The sequence below is a fragment of the Pongo pygmaeus genome, chromosome 18, assembly GCF_028885625.2.
Source record: "Pongo pygmaeus isolate AG05252 chromosome 18, NHGRI_mPonPyg2-v2.0_pri, whole genome shotgun sequence".
Classification (NCBI taxonomy): domain Eukaryota; kingdom Metazoa; phylum Chordata; class Mammalia; order Primates; family Hominidae; genus Pongo; species Pongo pygmaeus.
This window is the reverse complement of record NC_072391.2, coordinates 28,320,599-28,342,071: the sequence shown is the minus strand read 5'-3', so window position 1 is coordinate 28,342,071 and position 21,473 is coordinate 28,320,599. Positions and strand designations below refer to the sequence as shown.

Below are 21,473 nucleotides of genomic sequence, written 5' to 3'. Positions count from 1 at the left end.
TGAGGCCAGGAGTTCAAGACCAGCCTGGGCAAAATCCGCCCTGATAGTACAGGAAAAAGTGAAGCAATAAATAAACTCAGACAGTGAGGAGAAAGGCTTCATAAGCTTTTCCACTCCAGACCAGGTACTTTGCACCTTATAAAGTCAGGGAGTGTTTGTGTCACAGAGCTTCATAACAAGAGAGTGACGTTACTACTAAAATTCTAGCTAAGCACTACTCATGAAAACACTTTTCTAAAGGCAGTTGTCAATTTTGTTGGGGGGTGGCTAAAAAAAATTCTTCACCGTGAAATAGGAGGTGGCCGTAATGTCACTGTGTCACTGAGCAAACACCTGATGTCTCTGCCACCAGCTCTTTACGGGGCCACCACACCACCAAGGCAGCAGCAGGGTCAGCAGCATTTCTAAGCAAGGTAGCAGAGAAGTGTTGCTTTCCCTCCTTCATGCTGCCTTGAAATAGCCTAGGCGGAAGGGATTTTTTTTTTTTCCTCCCTTTCCTTTTAAAGAATACACAGCCCAGGGCAACTCTCCTATCTCAGCTGCACCACATTGGGAAGGGGTAGCTAAGTCATGTGGTCTCTGAAACTGCCAACGCACAGCAGGGCTCGGAAAATCAACACCTCTCTTTGAAGTTACCCAAAGTGCTGAGACCTTTAAACCAAACGGCAGTAAGTAGACATCGCCAAAGTCTTTCATGGAATTAGAAGATGGGTTTATTTCCCTAGAAGCCTCAAAATGTGAGCTGGACACAGTGGTTCATGTCTGTAATCCCAGCCCTTTGGGAGACTGAGGCAAGAAGACCATTTGAGGCAAGGAGTTCAAGACCAGCCTAAGCCGAAAAGCAAGACCCCATCACTACACAAAAACAAAAATAAAAAATTAGCTGGGCATGGTGGTGCATGTCTGCAGTCCCAGGTACTCAGGAGGCTGAGGCTGGAGGATCACTTGAGCCCAGGAGTTCTAGGCTGCAGTGAGCTATGATTGAGCCACTGTACTCCAGCCTGAGTGACAAAGCAAGACCTTGTCGTTAAAAAAAGGATAATATGCAAAAGCACAATTGCTGGAAATTAGAAATCACAAAAGTTAACTTTCTGTACAATCTCTCTGTTTTTAAATTTTGCCTTTTTCTGAAATAAAATAAATTTCTGAAGAAGTCTTCAGAATCTTAAAATAAGTAGCAAGAAACCAGGAAAAGAAATCTCTGTATAAAAAGCAGCTTTCTAGTACATAGGCCTAATAGCGACTGGATGAGCAATAGGAAGTCTTTCTATTTCTACTCCTAGTTTCTCCATCTTGGGGGAAATAAGGAACGAGCCAGACTACAACCTGCTCCACAGCCAGGATATGGGGAAGGACCCTAAGGCAAAAAGGATGGTCAGATGGCAGAGGGAAAAATGGAGGATAAAGCCCTGAAGCCGTCAAAAGTCCATAGGAAACTGACCGGGACCTAATCAATGACCCTGGGGCTTAACAAGCTGAAGGTCCTCAGGTTCCCCCAGGAATTCCTGCTGAAGAACCTTCAACAAGATCCTCCGGGATATAATTTTCTCACACACACACACACAAGCTGAAGAAGAAAACAACCTTGTGTGCTAATAAAAAACTCCCAAACAATACACAAGGTGGACAGATATATATATTTTTTAAGTCAAAACACTAGATTGGACAAGGGAATTTTTCTTCTCCAGAACACTGATTTATTTTTCTAAAACGTCTTACAGAAGCAGAAAAAATTAAATCACACTTAATTTTATATTGTGAGCCTCACTTTAAATGAAAAGAATGGCATAAAATCAAAGATTTTCTAGAAATTCTAGGCTATCTAGTTGTTAAATTAAGACTGATCAAATGCCAAATCATTTCTCCCTCTCCACTTGAAGCGAATCCGGGCAGGAAGACTTAATGTGATGAAACTATTTCACTTGCTATTTGAAGAATTCTCTTGTAAGATACACAATTCCTTTAAAATTTTCTAGGCAGCTGCTAGGGGTTGCTAAGGAAGGGATGAAAATAGAAAATATTCTAAATAAATAATTAGTGATTTCTGAGGGGCAGATTCCATAGATACTTTTTTCAGGATTTAACACATCTTAGGTTTAGAGACTGGATACGTTTTCTTTCTTGCATTGCCTCCCTCTCTCTCTTCTTCTCTTCCTTCCATTCTTCCCCTCTGGGTTAAAGAAAAGATGCAGAATCTTCAAGCAGAGACCTAGAGAGGGAGATTTTGAGCTGCTCTGTTTGTGTCCACCTTGGTAGAAAGACAAAACAGAACCTAGGTCCTCTATCTCCATGCAAGCCGGTGGAACCTCACTGTGTCTGTTTTATTTGGTTGTACTTCGGGGAAAGATTGCATTTGAACAGAGGAGTGTCTAGAAACAGACATCTGTTGTTTTGGCAGCAGCATTCATTTCCTGTCTTTGATAACCAGATCCAGGGGCCTCCAGGGAAACTAACTCCTCCCTAGGCTCCAGGGAGGCAGTGCCTCAAGCCTCACACCCCACTGGCAACAGAAACCGCTTGATGGATGTGTGCACGACCCCTAAGAACTAATGAGCTACAATGAGGCTTCAGCAAAGACTTCTGTGACAAAGATGGCAAGCTTCTCCACCTACACTTGGGGAAAGAGAATCAGGCTAGCACCCACTTTACAGCCACAAGGAGAGAAGTTTTAGAATGCAGTCAACCATCTCAGCGGCGATAGAGAATCCAGAAGCAGAGATATGCTGACATTGTTTAAACACTAATTAAGCCAAAAAAAAAAAAAAAAAGATATCCCCAATTCCTGGGACTTCTCAGATACACGAGCCATTAAATTCCTTTTTGATTTATGCTTGGTTCAGATTTTACCTTGGATTTCTGTGTTATAACCAGAAGAATTATAGCCAATAGAGTTCTGGAGCTGAAATGAAGTTTTGAACCACTGAAAATGATTTTCCTTAAAGGTGTTCTAACATATTGTGATTTGGGGCAATTTCTTCCTCCTAGTGGATGAAGGAGGGATGGGAAGGATGGAAGGATGGGAAAAGGGAATCCCAGGAAAATTGAAAAGTCCCAAGGCCAAGAGTTGAAGGTAAACTAAAAGAAGGAAGGAACTTTTGACATAGAGATACACAGGCTAGTGAGAACCCATAAATACAGAAGAAACTCATTGTTTTGTTCTAAATGAGGAAATCCATGGTTCTCACTGAGGTCAAGGAGTTTCTTGGTTGAAATCAACATGCAATTTTCAAATTCTAATGGGTATGGTAATATATTACCATATATTACCACATATGGTAATATATGGCATATGTGTTATAATAATATTTCTTAATATTAATTGCTTTAAGATATACTTATGGCAACACGGCATTTTCATTTTTGCCCATATTTAGATAGTCATAAGAATGCTAAGAAGGAAGGAAAAATTCCAGCTGCCAAGATTTTTTCTGTATCTGAACACAAATGAAGAAATTGGTTCAGAATGGGGAAGAGAAAAAACAAATACACAACTGTATTCGAGTATGTTTTAAACACGGCTTTACACATCTGTTTTGATACTTGCTTATTGTTCACTGAAAGTGAATATTTTATAAAGCCTCTTATTTTATGATATACGAACAAAATATGCAGGGTTAATCCAGATTGGAAGGAGCAAGGAGCCACTCATTTTGTATCTCAGGAAATGCCTGACTTTGGACCCAACCTGTGTCCCACAATCACCACCTGGTGGCACCATACTTAAATAGCAGGGATAGCTGAGCGTTACATAAACATCTTTTAAATTTTGACCCCAGCAACATTAAGGTCATTTTGGGGTACCGGATCAATGACTAGATCCTCTCTCCAGAAAACGGGAATTAAAAAACAGGAAATTAGGATACCAGAAACCTGGGTGGGTGTGGAGTAACTATGGAATACAGGCATATGTCAATGACACTGTTCACCAGCATTTTCCAATAAGTGATGTTCTTACCACTAGTAGGTGAGTCCAGATGGTACAAGAAAAAGCCACCCTGAGGAAGATGATTGAGCAGAGACCCAAATGAAGGGAGGACGCAAACCATGCAATTATCTAATGCAAAGAAACACTGCAAGTGGTGGAAGCGGCAAGTGCAAAGGCCCTGGGGCAGGGCCATGTTTGACTTCTCAGGTACAGCAAGGAGGCTAGCAAAGCTCAAGCAGAGGAACAAAGAGAATAGGGCAAATGAATGTGGCTGAAGCAGTGAATAGGGGTCAGATCCTTGCCTTTTCTCCAGTTTCTAGAAGCTGCCCGCATTGGCTTGTAGCCTCTTCCTCTATTGCCAAAGCCAGCAACAGTGACTGAGTCCTTCTCAGGCTACCTTCTGGTTCTCTCTCTGCCTACCTCTTCCACTTACAACAGTGCCCCCTTGTCTACAGAGGATATGCTCCAAGACCCCCAGTGACTTCCTGAAACCATGGATAAAACAAAACTCTATAGATATTATGTTATTTCCTATACATACATAGCTATGATAAAGTTAAATTTATAAATTAGGCACAGTAAGAGATTAACAACAACTCATAATAAGATAAAATTATAACAATATATTATAATAAAAGTTATGTGATTATGGTCTCTCTCTCAAAATATTTTATTGTACTATTCTTACCCTTTCTAAATTGAAAAGTTTTGCCTTTTCACTTAAAAGAAGCACTTCATGGGTTCTCTCTGGCATATCTGAATTACCAGCATCACTACTCTTGAACTCTGGGGCCATTATTAAGTAAAGTAAAGGTTACTGGCACATAAGCACTGAGATACCACGACAGTCGGTCTGATAACCAAGACGGCTGCTGAGTGACTCAAGGATGGGTAGAATCGACAGGGTGGACATGCTGGACAAAGGGGTAATTCACATCCTGGGTGGCACAGAGCGGGACAGCGCAAGATGTCACCACACTACTCAGAATGGTGAGCAACTTAAAACCTATGAACATTTATTTCTGAAATTTTCCGTTAATATTTTCAGAGTACAGTTAACCATGGGTAACTGAAACCTCAGAAAGTGAAACTGCAGATAAGAGAAGCCTTCTGTATACAATTCCTTGGAATTACATTGGCTCCATCCAAATAATTCAGGACAATCTACCATTTAAAGTCAGTTGGTTCACAATCTTCATTCCATCTGCAACCTAATTCCCCTTTGCCAGCTAATCTAACATATTTGCAGGTTCCAGGGATTAGGATGTGGGCATTTCAGGGAGGTCATTATTCTGCCTAGCACAGAGGGTTTAGAAAGCAGGTTAGGCCACCGCACGTTCTCATTCATAAGTGGGAGTTGAACAGTGAGAACACATGGACACAGGGAGGGGAACATCACACACCAGGGCCTGTCGGGGGGTGGGGAGCAAGGGGAGGGAGAGCATTAGGACAAATACCTAATGCATGCCGGGCTTAAAACCTAGATGACAGGTTGATAGGTGCAGCAAACCACCATGGCACATGTTCTGCACATGTATCCCAGAAATTAAAGTAAAATTTTTAAAAAAATTATATTAAAAAAAGATTAAAAAAGAAAGCAGGTTAGGCAGACAACTAGAAGGTGGAAAGTTAATACACCAACCTGGGAAACACAGCCTGAAAAGAGAGGATAGGTCATTTGAGAACAAAATGACAGAATCTTCTGGTCACTCCCAAAGCTCAACAACTGCAGGGCAGTTTTAAGAAGCAAGTGTGCCCCGTAGCTCCGTAGGTTTTTATGTTGTTTCAGTGTTTTTAAAATGAGGTAACAATGATGAATCCGGTGAAACAGTTACACAGTCTGAGATTGTCCAGGAATTCTCCAGATCTTTACGCAGTCTGCCCTGAGAACGTTTGATATCCATGCTATAAAATAGTTTCTGTAAATTAAACCTCTTAATCTAACTTTATGATAAGAGTGCTTGTCCTGTATTTCAGGTACTCCCTGGACTGCAACATTCCAGGAAACCAATAACCTGGGGGAATTCATGAAAACGTGCATGGATTAATAACAACTAACATATGTAGACTAAGTCGATCCCAACACATAGTCACTATTCTACCCTTGCAAAATCCCTGTGGAGTTAGTAGAGGTTGTTATTCCCATTTTAGAGATGAGAAAACAAAGGCTCTACACACCAGTCTATGCACACAAAACAAGTCCCACAAGGTGCAGAACTCAGATTCAAATCCTTAATTTCTGATTCCAGCTTCGTCTTGTCTTGTCTTGTCTTGTCTTGTCTCTTGTCTTGTCTTGTCTTGTCTTGTCTTGTCTTGTCTTGTCTTTTGAGATGGAGTCTGGCTTCGTCACCAGGCTGGAGTGCAGTGGTGCGATTTCAGCTCACTGCAACCTCCGCCTCTGGGTTCAAGCAGTTTTCCTGCTTCAGCCTCCCGAGCAGCTGGGACTACAGGTGCATGCCACCACGCCTAGCTAATTTTTTGTATTTTTAGTAGAGATGGGGTTTCACCGTGTTAGCCAGGGTGGTCTCGACCTCCTGACCTTGTGATCTGCCTGTCTCGGCCTCCCAAAGTGCTGGGATTACAGGCCTGAGCCACCGCACCCAGCCCAGCTTCCTTTTCAAAATACCACATAGCTCCAAGCAATCAAACTGTCCTATGACAGAGGTGCCCATGTAGTTTGACCCAAATATTTCCTCGTCTCCAGGGGCTCCCAAATCTCTAACCCTCTGCAGAAGCTTTAACCTGGAGGGAATGGTGTGCCGACACCTCTAGGAGGTAACACAAGTCAAACAGGGGGCCCCTGTGTCATGGCCTGATTATTACATGGCAATTAGATAATTTTGATAATACATCCAGAGAAAGACGATCCAACTACTCCTGGAGCACAATGATCTAACAGGAATAATCCATGCTCATCTCCTACAACTGTGCTACAGCAACAGAGGCCAGGAATAGTAGGAAGGCACCCAGGGCCGGGTGCAGTGGCTCACAGGTAATCCCAGCACCTTGGCAAGCCTCGGCTGTAGGATTATTTGAGTGCAGGAGTTTGAGACTATCCTGGGCAACCAATAGAGCAAGACGTCTTCTCTACAATTTTTTTTTTTTTTTTGAGATGGAGTTTTGCTCTTGTTGCCCAGGCTGGAGTGCGATGGCATGATCTCAGCTCACTGCAACCTCTGCCTTCCGGGTTCAAGCGATTCTCCTGCCTCAGCCTCCCAAGTAGCTGGGATTACAGGCGCCTGTCACCATGCTTGGCTAATTTTTTGTGTTTTTAGTAGAGACGGGGTTTCACCATGTTGGCCAGGCTGGTCTCGAACTCCTGACCTCAGGTGATCCACCTGCCTCGGCCTCCCAAAGCAATTTTTTAAAAAATTAGCCAGGCATAGTGGAGCACCTATATAGTCCAGCTACTAGAGGCAGGAGGATCACTTGAACCCAGGAGTTCAAAGCTGCTGTGAGCTATGATCATGCCACTGTACTCCAGGCTGGGCGACAGAGTGAGACACCATCTCTAAAAATAAATAAGACATCCAGCTCAGGACATGCCGCTATGGGACCTCAGGAATGTCACTTGCCCTTCCAAAGTCTCAATCTCTCTATCTGTAAGAAAACATCTACTTCATGAGGCCACTGTGAGGAATAAATGAAATAATGTTGTGTGCTATAGGAACCTTTGGGGGAGACTAGCTAGCCCACACAGCTTATTTGAGTGGGTTTCTCTTTCTGCACCCAAAATAGGCTTGCAAAAAAAGAGTATGTGAAAAAGCTGAGAACAATTCTTAGCTAGACTTCCCAAGAAATGTGAGGGTTCTTTCTTTCCAGAAGCCTGGAGTATCGTACATACAAGGTCCTCTTTTTGTTCATGAATTCACTGATTTATCATTGGTGATTAATAAATCACCATGTATTGAGCATCTACTATCTGCCAGGCACTGTTCTGGGCTCTGGCTTGAAACAAAATGGACAAGATCGATTTCTGGTCCTATGCAGTTTACCTTCTAGTGAGGGTGAGATAAGTAATGAGGATAACTTTGGAGAGCAATAGATGTGCTGGAGAAAATAAAACAGCATAACAAGCTCAGAAGTGGAAGAAGTTATTTAAATTAGGTAGTCAGGAAAGGCCCTTTAGAGGAGCTGAAATTTCAGCCAACACCTAAAAGAAAGATAAGGAGATACCAGTAGTTTAGGGATCTGGGGACAGAATATTCCAGGAGGAGGGAAAAGAGAATAAAATGGCCCTAAAGGGGTAATGAGCTTGGCATAGTCCCTGAACAGAAAGAAAACCACTTCCACTGTTTGCTGTGAGGGCAAGACTCCTGCAGCAGCCTGTCCATCTGCACACTGGAACTAAAAGCAGGGAAATGCTGACGCTTATTATTTACTCTCATGAGGCTGGAAGACACCACTTCCAGTGGAAATGAACTCTGAGACAAATAAAGGGAAGAACGTATGTTTGAGGCCATACGCCTGGGTTTGAATCCCAACTCCACAGTTTGAGCGAGTGACTTACCAGCACTGTGCCTCAGTTCCCTCGCCTGTAAGGCGTGGGTAATATCAGTGCTTATCTCACGAGGTGCCAGTGAAGCCTAAAGGAATTCAATACTCGGAGCCAAGCCTGGCACACGGGATACAATATCATCTACCACCAGTGCTGCCACTCCCACGGCGACTGTTATTCCATCAGATCCGAACCTCCATCTCCCCCTCCCATCCTAAAATAACCATGGTTTGTCTCTGATTTGCTTTTTGCTATGTGGCAACATGAGTGCATCCACATTGACTAATGTGCACCAGCTCAACTCTTTTTTTTTGTTTGTTTGTTTTTTGAGATGGACTCTCGCTCTGTCACCAGGCTGGCTGGAGTGCAGTGGTGCAATCTCGGCTCAATGCAACCTCCGCCTCCCGGGTTCAGGCGATTCTCCTTCCTCAGCCTCCTGAGTAGCAGGGATTACAGGCACGCACCACCATGCCTGGCTAATTTTTGTATTTTTAGTAGAGACAGGGTTTCACCATGTGGGCCAGGATGGTCTTGATCTCTTGACCCTGTGATCCGAGTGCCTCAGGCTCCCAAAGTGCTGGGATTACAGTTGTGAGCCACCAGCTCAACTCTTAATCCACTCCTTGGGCATGGTTCTTCTACCCCTGAATTGGGGGTGTAAGGCAGTCAGCCCCTCTGCAAGGGATTATAATAGTTTATGAATCTAAACAGTGACAGTTATTTTGCCACCCTTTCCTCTGTCAAATAAAATGTGCAAAGTAAGGAAATCCCATATATGAAGTACATTTTGGTCAATTTATATAAACAATATTTTCAGATCACCCTCAAACACATCTGATCTCAATTTAGGCAGCAATGACTTAGACAAACAAACAAACAAGAATGGGAAAGAAAAGGGAGACAGGAAAGGGGAGGAGGAGGGAAGGAAAAGAAAGAAACGCCACCCTAGAGAAGGATGTCTCTCCATTTACTCCTGTCCTCTCCAGTGCCCCTTAGTAGAGTATTAATATTTTGTTTTTACAAGTCCCTTGCAATTTTTGCTAAATTTATTCCTAGTTATTTTGTCTCTCTGGTTGCTTCTATACACACAGTATTTTTTCCCATTATATTTTCACAATGGGTGGCATAGGCATATAGGAAATCTATAAATTTTACATTGTTTTTTCCTTACCAGCCACCTTAATGAATTCTATTATTGTTTCTAATAGATTCATAGGAGGATTGGTAATCTCAGGTTTTCCAAAAAGAAAAAGTTAAGATTACTTGCAAATAGTAATAATTCTGCCTCCCCCCTTTCTTCTTTTGCTCTTCCAATTGTATTATCTAATAAGTCCTGAACAATGGTTAAATAATAGTAACAATAATGAGCATTTCAGGCTTGTTCTGGATTTACTGGAAGCATTTCCAGTAACCACTAAAAGATTATGCTGGCTTAATTAAACCACTAAAGATGATGCTGGCTTTAGGTATGACCCTATTTTAATAGCAGGTTGTTCTGAAAATCAGAAATAGATATTTCTTTTTATAAGATATCTTTTCAGCATCCATAAATCACAAATTTTTCTCATTTGCCCATATTAACAATAAATCACATCATTACATTCCCCAAGACTGAACCATCTTTCCATTCTTATAATAAATCCCATTCTGTCAAGACTGATAACACCTTTCAATGTGATCATTTACATGTCCATTTCTCCACTCTGAGTTCTTTCAGATCGCTGGCCATGATTGGTTCATGTTTCAGCCCAGCACATAGCACATGGTTGATAATACATGTTAATGAATAAATATATGAATGAATAACTAAATAACAGCTGCACAGAATTAATAACTAAATAACAAGTCCCCAAACACCCTTTGCACCTCCCTCCAGTCTCTCTAATTCCTCCAGTGGATTAGAGAGATCATATGCCTGGTTGGGGGTGGATCTTTATATACTTAATGGACATCTGGCTTAACTGGCTCCCACTTTTCTAACAATAGCACCCTTGAACCCCTCTTTCTCTATGGGGAAACTATTTCATGTGGTTGCAATGGGGAAATTACATGGAACAGTTTCCCCGTAAAGAATAGAGAACACTGCTTCTCTACTCTTACCATCACCCCAAGCCAAAGGGCTAGCTACATCTCCCAGCCCTGATTAGAATCCCACAGAATTATTGCTTTAGGAATGGGGCACAGGACCCACCCTGGGCCCAAGGCATCTCTAGGAATTTCCTACAAAAGCTCTTAAGAAAAACTGTTTCCAGAAAGATGAATAAACATAAAACATGTTTGTCTCGGAATGCTTCTTACCATCTTGCCTAAACTGTGGTGAGACAGCCTGTCTGAGAATGAAGCCAGGTAGAGACAAACATGGCAAAGAATGGAAAGAGACAGGGGCCTAGTGACATCATTTGTGCCCCTGGATCCAGTTTTTCCTGAAGCCAAGATATCCCCAGACTTCTCAATCACGTAAGGCAATCAATTGTCTTTCTTTGTTGTTTACAATAGTGTAAGTTCCATTTCTGTCATTTGCAACTGAAAAAGAATTGTCTAATTCACGTGTTGCTTTGTTTCCTTGTATATTCTTAAATAAGGTTGAAAAAAAAATGTTTAAGGCAAGTAACAACAAAAAAGCCAACCACCTTCTTTTAATTAATGGCAAGATGGGCTGAAAAGCTCCCTTAGTGAATTATAATTTCAGAATGCAATTCCCAGGACAGTTATAGAGGAGCTTGTTAAACCGCAAAAACCAATGAAATCAGGAGATTACTTGAACGGGGCGGTGGTTCAATCTGTTCCAGAGAGATCATCCATTATGTAAAACCAAAACCCTTAAAACTTTCTGACAAACAACCCTAGCAATCTTTCACTCATCTAAAGTCTCCAGGCCTCTCTCCTGATTTGATTTAAAAGTGAAAATGCCTGGTATGATTTTCAAAAATAAGAAATAAAAATAAATAAATCATGTTAGGATGTCTAGAGAACACCAGTGAAAGCAGCCAAATCTCAAAATAGAGGGTTTCGCAGGGTCTTGGGGAGCAATCCTGCATTCCCAAATGCCTTCCGTTCTGCAGAAGCACCAAAGGCAAACAGGCTCCTGGCATCCTAAATGCCTCTGAACTTACCCAGGGCAAGTGGCATCCGTCCCTACTGGAGGCTCAAGAGAATGTCAGCGTGGAAGTCCACAGAGCCTGTCCACCTCCTTACCCGGTTTCTTTTGTGGAGAATTCTGGCTGCAGTTACCTCATGAAATCATACTTTTTTTCCTCCTTCAGCTCAAGTTACAATAGACCAAATTCTGGAATCCGGTTCTGATTATTCTCTGGAGAGCTACTTAAGAGCTGCTTCAGGGTTTAAAATCCCTCATTCAGACATAATCTTGAAATAAAAGACTACATTCAAATGAAAAATGCATTACAGCTTTCTCTTTAGGGCCTTCAGTACTGATGGCCCTAAGTACTGATGGGCAGGATAAAGGAAGGCTTTGAAGGAAAATGAAGGAGAAGTGTAAGAGAGAAAAGAAAAATGGGAGAGAGAGGAAAGAAGAGGAGAGAGACATTTACTCTGTCACAAGCTCTACATAAGGCACTTTAAATGCCATTTCGTGTCATCCTCACGTAATCCTTTGGCAGCGGGTAATATTGAGCTCATTCTGCAGATGGAGAAATTGAGGCTTAGCTATATTAAGTAATTTGTCCAATAGATTCTGGCTCAGACATACAAAACATGCTCCAAACCATGTTGCTTCTATTCCACAGCTTCCTCTTTCTGAAGAGTCTAATACAGAAATGTGTTCTAGAACCAAAGTCTTTTCGTAGGTGAATGGACCCTATGGAGTTAAAACACCTTCATCACCTAAGAAACAGAGATTAATATAAGTAACCTGTTGTCCAATAAAACTAGTATGTGGCAAAGCCAAGCCTGGAATCCAATTTTTCTAACTCTAAGATCTTAATCCACCTGAGCGTAACCTATTTTATAAGTGCAAGTTATTGATATAGATCAAATACAAGCACTGCTGATTAACGAGTGAAAAATTGGGAATTTCCCCAGTTTCAAGAGAACGTTAATTGAGAACAGAGGGGAATGTAATTGCGAATTTTCTTTTTTCTGCCTCAATGTTCTTGTTTATATCAGGCTTTTGTGGATGTTGCAATATATCCGGGAGGTATTTCCCCCATGCTGTTACAAAATCTGTAAAGGAAGAAAAAGAGAAAACCCTACACTAAAATAGCACATGTAAACCACGATTCTGGCCACTGCACAGGGTGCACAGGGTATGGGCATGTCAATTGTTTTCTGAAATAGGCTTAAGCCAGAGGTCACAAACTGGTAGCCAGCCGGCTGTATCCAGCCCACAGATGTATTTTGTTTGTCCCACAATGTTGGCCCCCACTGGGCTTTTAAGAAACTTAAATCTGTTGCCAATATCAAAAATCAAAAGATTTCAAATCAAAACCTGGATTTCCAGTTTCTCTTACAAAGTGGAAGATCTCATAACCCCAATGCCACATTTGCACACTGGAAAAAAGGTAGCTAGACTGCAGCAGTGGCTTCCCCTTCAGCCAGAGCACAGGCAGGCACTTTAGCTTCTCTCCACCTAATCTACCTCGCTCATTTATACGACCTGCCTGAGCCCTGAAGTTGTGTGACCTTTGGTTTAAAAGGGTAAGGAGATGCACACTGCAAAGCCAATCATTATTGGGGTTTTCCCAAACCATCCCAAATAACAGACTCTTTGGACAATATTATGACAGCTGTGATAGAAAGTAGAGCATACACGAGACTAAAATGATTTGAGAAATGGACAGACTCAGTAGCTGAGACTCTATTTGGATTTCTGCCCTAGGATACTCATTTTGTTTAGAAAATACATTCACTTTTATTATTTCATTTATTCCTCCCAACAATCCAAAAGGAAGCAATTACCCTCAGATAAACAACTGAAGCTAAGTGATGTCAAATAAGTTATTCAACCAAGATTATCCAATTTATAAGTCTCAAAGCCACGTTTTGAACCCGGATTTGTCCAGCAACAAAAACAGTGCTTTTAGAATCAAGAAAGGACACTCTGTAGGACCACGAAGCTTGTTTCCACCCCAGGGCCTTGGCACTGGCTGACCCCTCCAAGTGGAGCCCTCTCCACCCAGATCTTCACATGGGAGGGTCTTACTCTGTTACTCCATTTACATCACCTCCAAAGAGAGGTTTTCCCTAATCATCCTACTTAATATAACTCATATGTTGTCCTGGCCTCATGGTACATGCCCATATCCCAGCACTTTGGGAGGCTGAGAATGGAGGATTCCTTGAGGCCAGGAGTTTGAGACCAGCTTGGACAACAAAGTGAGACCCCTGTCTTTAAAAAAATTTTTTTCAAATAATAATAACCGACATGTGCACACACATTCCCCAATTACTTTCCAGGACTTTGCTACTCAAAGTGAGATCCAGACAGCAGCAGCAGCAGCATCTAGCAACCTTGTAGAAATGTGGACTCCTGGGCCGGGCACGGTGGCTCACGCCTCTAATCCCAGCACTTTGGGAGGCCGAGGCAGGCAGATCACAAAGTCAAGAGATCAAGACCATCCTGGCCAACATGGTGAAACCCCGTCTCTACTAAAGCTACAAAAATTGGCTGGACGTGGTGGTGCGCACCTGTAGTCCCAGCTACTCAGGAGGCTGAGGCAGGATAATCGCTTGAAGCAGAGATCGCACCACTGCACTCCAGCCTGGCAACAGAGCGAGACCCCATCTCAAAAAGAAGAAAAGAAAGAGGAAATGTGGACTCCCAGGCTCCTCTTCAGACTGGCTGAATCCAAATCAACATGTTAACAAGATCCCTAGATGATCCTAAAGTTTACAAAGCACTATACCACACAGGTGCTGCCCAATAGAAATATGAGTCACAAGTGTAATTTTAAATTTTCTAGTAGCCACATTGAAAAGGTAAAAAGAGGTGGACTTCATTGCAAGACGTTTTACTTGACATGAGTATAATTTCAACATGTAAGCAATCTAAAATTATTGTTAAGTAATTTAGTATTCTGTGTATCTTACACTTACAGCACATTTCAATTTGGACATTTTATCTATTCAACAGCCACATACAGACAGTAGCTACCATACTGGACAAAACAGCTCTGGGCCATCCATTACTTTATTTTTCTTTGTAGTCTTTATCACCACCAGAATTTGTATTACATATTATTTGGCTCTTTATCTGCTGTTTCCACAACCCTCCTACTAAAATGTTAGTTCCAGGAGAGCAGGTGCTTCATCTTATTCACCATTTTATCCCCAGTACCTAATACAGTGCATGGCATATGGTAGATATTTTTAAAATAATTGAATGAATGAATGAATGAATGAATGAACACAGGGTATATGCTTCCTAGTACTTTATGTGTGGCAGTGTGGTACAAGGCAAGAAATCAGCCCTTTGAAATTAGACAGCAGGTTCAAATCTCAGCACAGGCACTGAACAGCCAAGTGACCCTGAGTTAATCATTTATCCTCTCGGAGCCACCTGTAAAGCAGAAATGCTGCTACATATCTCACCATATCATCTCAATGCTCAAATGAAACAACAGGTCTATAATTGTAGGTAGCACCAACTGCCACAATAGCAGGCATTCAGTAAACACCAATGAAATTCCGTCCTTCTCCATTCTCTCCCCAGTTGCCACATGCAAAATATGCTGCTGAGCACTGACCATTTTCCTCTGGGTAGCATAAGCGTGACTTTGCAGAGCATTTTCCTGAGTTACTTTCCCCTAGCTAATGGAATGTTTGTATTCACTGTTGACACCGAAGACAATTTAAAACCATGGAAGAGCTCCCAGGTACTCAGGAGGCTGAGGTAGGAGAATCGCTTGAATCCAGGAGGCGGAGGTTGCAGTGAGCAGAGATTGCGCCACTGCACTCCAGCCTGGGCGCCAGAGCAAGACTCCATCTCAAAAGAAAAAAACAAACCCATGGACGATCACTTCCCTTTGCCCTGGGGCTGAATGTTTTCCAGTGTAAAGTGGTCATGGTTACTGTATGCTCTGCAAACCATGAGAGAGAAAATAGCTCACGTTGTCTCTGTCACCTTGATGAGTTCTGCAGTGGCAGCCAGTTGGCCTGGCCCGAGGTCCCATCCCTTAGAAGAGTTTAAAGTCTCTGCCTAGGCAGCTTGTAATCAGCTCATTCTGAAAAGTGCATTGTGGCTTCGCCTTTTTTTGGAAAGGGAGAGGGAAGAGGGCATGGAGGGTTTAATCTCACCCGATTTATTAATCACTGGCCTGTGTCAATCCACCAAGTGAGGCTCGCTTCTCCGTAGATTTTAACACATGCATCCCAATCCATTAGTCTATCTTGCCCTGAAAATCTGATGCACACGTTCTAATCTCAGATGTATTTTTATATCACATTAGATCAACAGCATAGGAGGAAAGCAAAATCCGGATTTAGAGATAACTGGAGTGACACTGAGGAACTGAACCTGCTAGGGCTGTTGAGTTGAATATGAGAAAACCCCAAGCCAGCTGTGCAGAGAGCAGCCCCAATTTCTTCTTGGCTCTCCCTCTTGCTGAAAACACAAAAACCAGAAACACGTGCAGAATTCATAGGCTACTGGAAGCACATTTAAACAAAATAACAATAAATAAACAGGGGAAAAATTAAAACCTTTAATTAACCTGTGGATCTCTCATCAATCAAATAGATCCCAGATAGCATACCCAGTATAGGAAGGAACTATACTGTTTAGGTACAGATACCACCATTTAAAAGATGAAGAGTTGGATTAGGAAACCAGGAGAAAGAGTTTCTGATACTGGAATCAATGCCACTGATCAGTGCCATCTGATACCGAATCAATGCTACTGTTTCCTTTTCTACAATACAGTGAGAATGCTGCCCCTCTTCCTATACGGGAGTGAGAGGAGTCTGAAGAGATAGATGAAACTGACGAAAATTTCACAAATGCCTCAAAGCACCGCTGTCTGTGGTAAGGCTGGAGAGTGGTCCAAAGCAGTCCCAGCACACTCAGATCCTGTGGGTCCAACGGGTCTTCCCAAAAGCGGAGCTGGGGGGCTAATGATTCCCTCTATGTTAGACAGACATGTATTGGCAGGAAGCTTGTTCCCAAGATAATTTTGTGTCCAGTGCTTTCAATCAGCATCACTGGACTAGATGCTGGGGGTGGGGATGAAGGACACAGAGATACCACATGGTCCCCTTAAGTGAGGACCAGGGGAATCTTGTTCTATCCACACCTCTTCACTTTAACAGTTCTGTGAGTGGCTACCCAATATGACACTGAGTCCCAAATACCACAAGCATTGGTTGGGAGTAGAAGGCTGGGCATACCACAGCGCTGGAATAATATATTCAGAAGCCACGTCAAACAAGGTAGTTTCTATACCTTCTCTTCCTAACATCAGCATAAAGGAATCTAGGAAAATCTGGCATCTTCTCTTCTTTCATTTGGAAAACTCTCCAGACCCGGTGATGGGACTTCCTGATACACATTCCACCACACATCCTTCATTAACTTTATTTTAAGTCACCCAAATAAAACACCCCCTGCCCTCTATTTCCAGCTGCCACAAACCCAAACACCTCAGATCTTGGAAAGATTTGATCTTTCTGCCTCCCTGAAGGGGCATTTGACAATTCTCATAATTCTAAAATTAGAATTGGAAAAAAAAAAAACGCAATTACCCTCATAAGGCCAAAGCTACCCCACAGAAGAAACCAGAACATTCCTACAACCAGCAATTAAACAACTAAAACCTTCCCAGACATCATGCCCCTTCTTTATTTTGCTGTTGCTGCATTAATCATCCTAACACCTTTTTAATTATAATCACAAACTGGAAGCCATGGCTTCTGATGTTATAAATACTGATTTTCCAGTTAAATTAGGCATTTGCTGTTTTATGTTTTGATAGGAAGGGGCTGTTTGAAGCCTCCTAAAATACTGCAATTAGTCCTCGCTGTTGAAACAGACAAGACATTAACAGACACATTTGCTGCTTCCCTGTAATGTGCTGGAATGTTTATGCCTAAGTGTACTTCTCTCAAGCTTTTAAAGCATAAGGCATATTTTTAAAAGTGGAAGAAATCAATCATAATGCACACATTTATTATATATTTCTGAAGTTAAGTTATTTCTAAAACTTTCCCAGGCTGTAATTTAAACCTAGAAAGCACATCTCCTCAACGGGCAGGCAACCTGTCAGGAAACAATCTTTATTTTACCTATTGGCTCTGAGATGATAACATCACTTTCGCTGACAAAGGCTGTGTTTCTGTTTGACAATTGCAATTAATTACCGAAATGCAATGGAGATGGAGCCAGCCATGCAGATCTGTTTCCCAGAAGATATAAAACAGGAGGAAAGAGAGAAAGAGAAAAAACAAAGGCGAAGGAGGTTTGCGTTTGGGGCATCTGCACCAGTGCCGTTTAAAATGTTATGGCTGGCAGGAAAGCTGGATTATTAATTTATTTTACCTGCACTTAACTTTCTAGTCCTCTCTCCTCCCTTTCTCTCACCACCGGCAGACGGTGGGAAAGGAGGGAGATGAACATCTCACAAGACAGAAGCTCCAATCTGTTGCGAAGGAGGCGGAGATTAGACAGGGCACGGTCTGGGGCATAAAAACTCTCAGGGCACCAACTGTCATGCAGACATTGAGGCTTCTGGTGCAAAATCAACTCCGTGCTCATTCAGCCAAGGGGGATGGAAAGTTACGGAGGTGGGAGGCATCCTTTCTTTACTAGAAAGCCAAAACGCCAGCATGATCTTTGTAACTGTTCCCTATTCATTTTGTTCTGACCTTAACACACTAAAGTTGAATTCCAGCCACGCAAATGCGTTTGAGGGTGATTTTAAGAGATTCCAGGTGATCTCAAATTCCCTTAGTCAATTTAGCCATCCTGTCTCACTCCTCAGAGTCCTCAGCCCAGAATCCCAGAACCCCGCAAGAGCCTGGTTTCGGAAACACCCGGGAGGCACGAGGGCTGGGGGTTCCCAGGCTTGGAGCTGGGCAGATTCAGACAGCACCTCCTTGGATGAGGAGCGCGGGAGGCAGGGCAGGGTGACACCTCCTCCCCTCGCCCTGAAATAAAGTGACCTTTCGCTGGAGTCCAGCCCTCTCAGCCGATCCCCCTGAGCAACGCCGCCAGGGTTTGCAGAGCCCTCGCGGGGGCTTGGGCCTCTCGGGACGGTGCCGGGATGCTCGAAGGGCGTGGAAAGCCGCGGCTTCCCCTCCGCGTCTCCCCCACGCGTCTCCACCAGCCCGCGGCGCCCAGGGTCCTACCTGTACCACTCCAACCCCTTTTCGTAGTTCCTGTCGAAGAAGTGCGGCTCTACGCCCACCGCCCGCACGTCCGGGTGTACGCGGATCGCCTCCAGCAGCGCGCGGGTCCCTCCTTTCTTGACCCCGATGATGAGCGCCTGTGGCAGCTTCTTCTCCCCATAGTCGGGGGTGCTGACGGCGCCGCCCCTCTCGCTGCTCCCGTTGGCCGCTCTCCGGCCTGCGAGATCCTCGTCGGTGGTGCTGGACTCCTGCGCTTCCCTCTCCGGCAGCGCGCTCTGAGCCGTGATCATCTCGCTGGGGGCCAGCGGGGTCCGGAGCCAGGCGTCCCGGGCGCCTCCGCCGCCGCTCGGCAGCCCCCAGCCGTCGGTCCCGGGGGCGGCTGGCTGCTCTGGGGGCTCGGGCGGCTCCCCGCGGCTCGCGTTGTCCAGCGGCGGCGGCGCGGGTGGATGCGAGGGGGCGCCGAGGCGCACGGGGGGAGGCAGCAGAGAGGGTGGCGGCGGGCTCGGCGGGGGCTCGGCGGCGGCGCCCGGCGACTCCTGCAGCGCCAGGGGGAATTGCAGGGAGCCCGAGCCGCCCAGGAGGCTGTAGCACAGGTAGGTGACAGACAGGGACAAGGTGCACATAAAAAGCAGCTTGCGCGCCGGCGGCCCCTTAGCAGAGGCGCCGGGCGGCGGCGGCGCGGCCAGAGGTGGAGGCGGAGGCGGAGGCGGAGGAGGTGCGGGCCACCGGGCCATCGCGGCTCCCGGCTCGCGGCGGCGGCGGCGGCGGCGGCAGCCCCCGGCGCTGCCCGGACATGGTTTCAGCCGCCGCCCCCGCCGCCGCCGCCGCCGCCGCCGCCGCTGCCCAGCCGCCCCGGCTGCATGAAGCGACGCCGCTGCGCCCCCGGCCCTGGCCGCTGTCCCGCTGCGCCAGGGGGGAGCCCGGCCGCATGGCCCCCCGCCCCACGCTGCCCGCCGAGTCCGGGTGGCCCCCCCACCACCCCCCCCTCAGCCTCAGGCAAGGGGACCGAGGGGGGCGCGCGGACCCGCCGGCGGCACCTGCTCCGTCTGCAGCGCCCCCGCTTCCCCGGCTCCGCCGCGGCTCCTGCTTCAGCCTCTGCCGCCGCCGCCGCGCGCTGTTGCAGCCCCGAGTTCCTTCCCCGCTGCTAACTTTCTGCCGGGAGAGAGGAGAGGCGCTGAGGGGAGGAGGAGGGGGCCGGGCGCGCGCCCGGCGCCGCCGAGGGAAGGGGGGTGCGCCTCGCGCGCGCCTGTGAAGGGGGGCGCGGGAGCGGAGGCGTGCGCTAGGGCTGGGGCACCCGGGAGAACGGAGATCGTGCCCCCCCCCAGCCCCCCAGCACACACGCACTTGGGGTGTTCCCCACCCCACCTCGCTTACTCCCCTCCCTTGGGAGCTCGGGACGCCGTGTTCTCCATTCCTTTGCCCCAGTACTTTTAGAGAGGTAAAGCCCAACGCCTGCCTCCGGTGCCGCGCACCGGGAGCTGGAAGACAGCGGGTGACGAAGCTCTCGCTTCCGCTTTTCCTGTGGGACTCCAACTCAGCCCATCCCCGACCCTCCCTTCTCTCGCCCGGGATATCCTCCTGCCTTCGGTCCAGGAGTGAATCCTTCTCTACAACCGCTTTCCCATCCCAACTTCCATCTTTCCAGCCACCGCCCCCCGCCCTTCATCTTATCTTGAAGCTCCTGATGGGTGGAGCTTTGACACAAGCCCCCAGGTTTCCCAGCCCCAGAGCTTTTTCCTCTGTTCCATCACCAGGTGACAACACTTTCTGCTTCAAGAGATGAGGCTGTCCCTTCCTCGACACCCTTAATCACAGGTGCACACACCTGCGCCTCTTCACGGGCATTGCCACTAACGGAGTTCATGGTTTCCTGGACTGAAATAGTGTGGGACCACTGTCGCTCTGAACACCTAATAAGCGGAGACAAGCTGGGGTGCAGGGTGTCTGTGCATCTGCTCGCTGAAATTTTTTAAGTGTATTTTCTTTGCAGAGAGATCTCCACCCCTCACCTCCCTCTCCTGGGGGAAAATGATAAACCTCAGAAGGCTTTGGAAGATTCACAACTAGACTTTGCTTCCTGTTGCATTTTGCTCAGGGAAGTGAGGGAAATGGGAGAAAGAGACAGAGTGATCAACTGAGGCACTCCAGCAAGCTCTGCTTTCTGCAACCGGGGCTGGCTCTGCACAGAGCTCTGCCAGGTGCCTCCTGGGGGTGGCTCTAGTGAGTACCATTTGCCCCCCAGCCACAGCTGGGTGCCTGACGGGGCTGCTTTCCCATTGTTGGCTGCTGTGGCTGGCATCTCCGGTTTTGTTTGATCACATAATAGGAAAACCAGTTGAAAGAAAATGTATATAATGTCTAAATATTAACGAGATACCTAGTGCCAAAGAGAAAAAAAAATGTTAATCAAATAAGATGAAGAACACGGACTTTTCCCTGAGTGAACAAAAGCTCACTGCTGCTCTCAGCTGGACACGAGTTTCCTTCACTGCAGCTTTTAGTTCAGATAAAGATTATTCTTTTATAATATATTTTTTATGGTACACTGGAGACCTCTGAAATGCAGAGTCTGGTGTCCTGTAAATCATTCTGTGTAACTAGGGATGCTTTTTCAAACACCACACAACTGCATTACCGTAATGTCAATGGGAAGGGGCCAACTGGAACGGAGAGAAACACAAGCACTGCCCAGCCCTCCTTGTGCTCCGAGCCATGATCCAAGGTGGTCATCCAGGAAGCCTGGGTTGCAAC

General features: G+C 45.4%; 1 protein-coding gene across 1 annotated transcript in view; it reads right to left on the bottom strand.

Moving 5' to 3' along the window:
* HS3ST4 (heparan sulfate-glucosamine 3-sulfotransferase 4) overlaps nucleotides 1-19,906 on the bottom strand; it is a 452,668-nt gene extending 432,762 nt beyond the window's left edge. Inside the window, exon 1 of the mRNA XM_054454602.2 lies at nucleotides 18,723-19,906. Within this exon, the coding sequence (XP_054310577.2) occupies nucleotides 18,723-19,456 (734 nt within the window). The 5' untranslated portion in view covers nucleotides 19,457-19,906. The remainder of the gene's footprint in view (nucleotides 1-18,722) is intronic.
* Nucleotides 19,907-21,473: the final 1,567 nt, after the last annotated feature.